At 38.0% G+C, this 6,000-nt stretch overlaps 1 protein-coding gene across 1 annotated transcript in view; it reads right to left on the bottom strand.

The window, feature by feature from the left end:
- Window positions 1-585: 585 nt before the first annotated feature.
- Window positions 586-6,000, bottom strand: part of PTEN (phosphatase and tensin homolog) — a 53,009-nt gene continuing 47,594 nt past the window's right edge. The window contains exons 8-9 of the mRNA XM_079976364.1: window positions 4,716-4,943; window positions 586-3,419 (exon numbers count right to left, since the gene is read on the bottom strand). Coding sequence (XP_079832490.1) covers window positions 3,234-3,419; window positions 4,716-4,943 — 414 coding nt within the window. The 3' untranslated portion in view covers window positions 586-3,233. The remainder of the gene's footprint in view (window positions 3,420-4,715; window positions 4,944-6,000) is intronic.

The raw sequence follows: 6,000 nt of genomic DNA, 5'->3' as shown, positions 1-6,000 counted from the left end.
GCTGACAGTTTACCATGAAAATAGCTAGGTGTGCAAATTGTCCTGTGCTAGATGTATATTAGAATGAACAGGAATAGTTTAATTGCTCTAGATCTGCACAGATATAAAGGAGCTGCCAAATAACCATTTTAGACCAATGGCCTATTTAGCAGAGCACTGTCTTTCTTAGCTCTAAGGTCTCAAACAGGTTTTTCTCGTCTTTGCAACTACAGTACTAAAAACAGCCATTGAGGATATGCTCTGTATTAACCTAGAACTTTATTATGTAATGCTTGAGCTTTACCCCACTAAGCTATGCCCTCTTTCATGAACCAGAAAAAAGTTCACCATACTGAAGTTATTACAGAAGATTCAAAAATACAAAACCAAATTATGTAGTCATATTCATATTCCTACACTAGCCTAATCACAAATTGTCAAAAACCCACCAATTTTTCCTCCCAATGAAATTTGGGTATACTTTTGAACATGTTCGTCTCTATTAAGCAATCACCGGGCTTTTAATCACATGTGCTTTTCATTATTTTACTGAAATATAAGTGATTTTATTCCATGTGCTTCCATATAATAATACACCCAACACAGTGACAAGAATGAGACTTTAATCAGTTTTAAGTGGAGTTTTAACACTACGATAAAGGGCTGTTAAACACAATAACAAACGGACATCTGATTTGTATGAGACATTATCCTGTACATGTCATTTTCTTGTTTTGTGTATCCTCGGTGCATAGCATTACACACAGAGCCACTGTTGCACAGCACAATAGTATCTGAAGAGGCTGAATCAGAATAAGGCTGCTTAACAGACTTTTTTTCTTAGTGTATATATATATGTATATATATATAATATTCTATATGAAAACAGACTGAGAATTTTGAACTGGCGGAGTAAAGAGGCAGCTCTACCAAACATTGCAGTTAAAGCCTCCTTTTAGTGCACAGTTCCACCCCTTCCATCTGCATGCATGACACATTTTAACAGTATTTTAAAAAGGTAAACGAGGCACTTTGTGGCAACCACAGGCATCGTTAACATATTGCACGTTTGCTAGAATTTTAAACATGGAACTGCACACTGGCACCCCAAACTCTTTTTCCTTAAAGCTGAAAACAATTGATGCTGCATGTAAACATCCCTTCAGTTTACAATTTGTGCCACAGCATATAACCTTGGTGCTATTTTATACAACTGCCCTTTTAACTACTGTGACAAACTATTTTAAATAGGGCTACAGATGATGAGGGATGGCACAGGGCCTAAGAGTAAGCTCCTGTCAAAGTGATGCCTTCAAGTAATTTCAGACATGTAAGCTGATGCACATCCAAGAATTTAAGCACACAGTCCAGAAACTCAAGAAATTACCTACAAGAATGCATTTTCAAGCTAAATGATGAATACTGTCATAAATAAAGTTTTAATTAGGACTCAAACCTTTCAGTCATAGTAATTCTTGCCATGTTCTATGGGGATGGTAGCTGAAATAAAGTATAGGAGAGTATGCATAATATATATTATATATATAATATATATATAATACCATTTTCCTTTTCCAATGACTATACCATAAAAACGTAAGCAAGGCTTCTCAGAACCACTGACACATTCAAAATCCAAACCCTCATTCAGACCTTCACATTCCAAAGGAAGAACAGTGCAAAAGGCCACTGAAATATTTCCAATCTGACCCTCCCATGTTACACAGTAGAACTGTACAAGACACCGAACACTGTCAACATCCAAACATTTTAAAGCACAAACTTTTTAGGTGGCTAATGTGGCTTTCAAATTGTCTTAACATAAATCAGGCTCAAAGTAAGTTGCAGGAGAAAGTCAACGGTGACACGGTTGTCACCTCTCGCCAATAAGGTCCATCTATGCTATGGTATTGTAGAACTGGATCGAATCTGAGGAAATCTGAACATTAGCTTTGAAAATAGTTTACGTAATAGATGAAAGCTATGGTCCTGTGCAGTTACACGCAAGTTCCACTAAAAATAATATGAAGTTATAGGCACGCAACTACACAGATTAGAAAAGGGAGCAAATTTACCAATGAATGTTGAAGCAGCATGCTGCCCCTTTGTTCGGTATTCAGCCTGAGTTCTGCCTTGACTAGTTACCATATATACCCTTGTTATCAATGCTAATGGACTAGGAAAAATGGATTATTCCAAATTCTTTTACTCAAATGGGACAATAATAAACAAGTTTAACTCCAATAAACCAATGGGATTTTACACCATGAAATTCGAAATAGCAGTTCCAAATGTTTGAAAGACAAGGATTTTTTTTATTTTCTTTTTTTAGAAAAAATATTACTTCAACATTTATCATCCACAGCTGGGGGCATGGCAACTGTAACACACAAACAACTGTGTAAGCCCATTTCTGGTAGACAGCCTCCACATTTGTATGGTTAAGTCATTGTTACGGTGTCTCACATGTAACCAAATTTTCATATCCCTTCATTTGTAGATCTTTTAAGATGCTGTAGAAGGTTCATTCCTGTACCCCTAATACAGAACCACTCCCTCTAGCTGCCTTTTCTAGCACCATTATGCTTTAAAAAAAATAAAATGCACAGACAAGCAGTGACAGCGGCGATTCCTCAAATGTCCAGGATTTATTACTGTAGCATGCTAAAGAGGTGCATGTAAGTAAGCTGGAAATGGTACACGGTCCAGGGTCCAGCACAAAACAATCCTTTCTGAGCTTCTCTTTCCACTCTCCTACCCATATTACATGCATTTGAATGTAGTAAAACCCGTTACTTCTCCAAGCCAACTGCAGACTTATCCGTTGCCACATAAGTGCAAAGAAGGGGCAGGATGTGAACCTGTGTATTAGAAAGAGCTTTACAGCCACTTCAATTGGTGACAGAACACAAAAGGAAAATTCCCTACGTATACACATCAGATCTGTCTCCACTTTTATAAAACTGGAATCAAATGGGAAAGTGCCATCTTTGTGTTTTCCTAATTGAAGTTTAAATGTTCTCTTGACACGAAAAGGTATATACATAACATAGCTACGTAACCTTTTTTTTCAACTGGACAAGAAGTGTCAAGCCCAGAGACTTCATAGGGCAAAATGAGATTGGTCAGGAAAAGAACTGTTCCTACAACTGATAATTGTGACACAATGTCCTATTGCCATTTCAAAAGGTCCATAATTCAGTTTATTCAAGTTTTCTTCTTTGTGGTATTTTTTCCCAAATAAAAAAAAATATTCAGACTTTTGTAATTTGCGTATGCTGATCTTCGTCAAAAGGTTCATTCTCTGGATCAGAGTCAGTGGTGTCAGAATACCTATAATGATCAGGTTCATTATCACTAACATCCGGTGTTACTGAAGTTGAGCTGCTAGCCTCTGGGTTTGATGGCTCTTCTACTGTTTTTGTGAAAAATAGCTTCACCTAGAAAAAAAGACAAAAGGTATCAGTCCATATTTGCTTGGAAAATAACAGGTTGCTCCCTGCATCTGTAGTTCTTTGTGTGGTCATCTGTGCACAGCACTGTTATGAACAAGAAAAGTGAATGCAGAATATTATCACAACCTAGGAATTAACATTAGACAGAAACCCAAATAGCAAGTACTTTATCTGACTAACTGGGGATCTTTAAGGCAGCACCAGTAATTTCAAGGCTTATTAGTATCTTACATTTTTCATTTCTTCTAGAGTGACTGATCCAATCTTCTATTAATATGGCAAAGCCCCTATTTTTAGCTTCTTCGTCGTTATTCTAACAGTTATTCTACTCAGGATCTGGTCACTATCTACTCTATCAAAAGATTTTAGCAAGTTCCTGGAAACCTTAAGAAAAGCCTAACAAAGTTCTTATTAAATGTGTGCTTCTGAAATAGAATTGTAAAAGGAAGCTATTCCCCCCCCCCCACATACTATAGTCCAAACATCAATTAACAGAATTCAGCTTGGGTTCTGCCAAAATCAGCTCTTGCTGTATTTGTATGCAGGTACGGATAAAATGAAAGAGGAAAACAAGTCAGTGTAATAGTAGTTTTAACATACAAGTAAAACAGTTTAACACAAAATTCTCTCAAATTTGAACATCTTCCTGTTATTGATATTCAGCGGTAAGATTGCCAGAGTAATTCATGCTCTAGTAACTCCCAGTTAGATTACTATAATATGCTTTACATAGGGGTGCCCTTGAAGATGACCCGGAAGCAGTGCAGTCTGCTGGAAATCTTATGATACTGATTCTGAAGCTGCCACTCTCATTTTATATTTATTGGGCAGATGGGTGTTATTTTTAAGTTGTGTTTTTGTACCATACCCTGGGATCACTTGTGATGAAGAATGGACTAAAAGTATTTTAAATAAATAAATTCATTGCTGGGTTGTCACACATTTACCCTTAAGGTATACAGTGGAATCTCGGGATGCGTACCGTCTTCATTACGAACGTTTCGGGTAACGAGCTCCGCTAACCCGTAATTAGATGCTCCTGGTTGTGAACTTTGCCCCAAGATGCGAGCGGAAGTCGCGCGGCAGCAGTAGAAAACCCCATTAGCGAAAGCGCCCCTCATGTTAAGAACAGTTTCAGGTTAAGAACAGACCTCCGCAACAAATTAAGTTCATAACCAGAGGTACCACTGTACAGTAAGACCCCAGATTTACTATGCATGGCATACTTTCAATCTCTCGGAGTACACTTCAAGTTTCTTTGATCCCTTTGAATATACCTACCTTAAAGTTTGGAGAAAAGTAACGATTTGCCTTGTCTTTATTTGCCTTGTCCAAATCATTTTTTGTTAGTGTAAGTATTAGATATTCCTTATCGTTATCTGAACGCTCTGTACTGAAAATCCCATCAAGTTCCTGATCTCCAAGAAGACTTCCGTTTTCTACTTTGTCAGAATTTTCTTCTGGTCCTGGTATGAAGAATGTATTTACCCAGAAATGAAACATTTTGTCCTAGAGACAAAATGAAAAAAAGTTTTAACATAACAAACATGGCACAATATGAATATATTCTATTGAAATTTGGCTACACGAATACATACACAGATACACAAGAAGTTTTATGGTGGGGAGAGTTTTCCCCATCTTCATTTCTGCACTGACACATATACCTCCACTGCCCTCCTTTCTGGTAGAGCTGCCCCAATGCCTAGCATGATTATTCATTCAAATTTTGTTGAGTGTTTAATTTCAAAAATCTTTTCTCTTCTTTTTTACCGCTTGAAAATCGACTGCAATAATTAGCTTTCTAACTGGCACAAAGACCAGATGATCAGTGCTGCGTATAAGGCGTTCTCTGAGAAGAGGGCAGATGACACAATGGATATGAAAAATTGGGGAGGTTACCCCTAATTCCAATCTTGGGGAGAAGGCTGTATGTGTTAGAATTCGCTGCATGCTCTTCCCACTCTGAATTTATGTATACCTGTATACGCAGCTGTTACATCCTGAAATCTGGCCAGACTAAATCATGAGATGAAACATGTGAATTAGGAGCATGCTGTCCCCCTAACTGTAACTACCATGGCAAGAATTTTAACACAACCCCACCCCACCCCACCCCACCCCAACTCTTTATTGGCCTGGGGAACTGAACTTTTTCTTCCTCTTCTCTCCCACTTCCTTAAAAATTGAGAAGTGGCTTGACATATTTCAGGAGTAATTATAAGTTGAACTTGTGATGATTGCATTGAGGTTGTGATGGGGTCACATCATCCTCAGCTTCCCTCATTTTTCCAGCAGAAGGTAAGCTGTATATCCACTTTATACAAGTGCTGGTACATAGTTTACTGGTACAGCATGACACCAGTGTCACTGGAGGAGCAGGAAGAGATAGATCTTCCTTTGCTACTGCTGCAGCAGCCACCACCGTCAAGTGAATGGATAGGTGCAGAAAAAGGTATGGATGGCAGTTGGAAGGGAAGGAGGAAGATTTGAGTTCTTCTCTCACTCATATTCAACCATGAGCTAAAAAAGAATGCAGTGACTGTAATGATCATCCTCTTATTAA

This window comes from Podarcis cretensis (assembly GCF_951804945.1).
Source record: "Podarcis cretensis genome assembly, chromosome: 5".
NCBI lineage: Eukaryota > Metazoa > Chordata > Lepidosauria > Squamata > Lacertidae > Podarcis > Podarcis cretensis.
The sequence above is the reverse complement of the archived record's forward strand: the minus strand, read 5'-3'. Positions and strand labels throughout refer to the sequence as shown.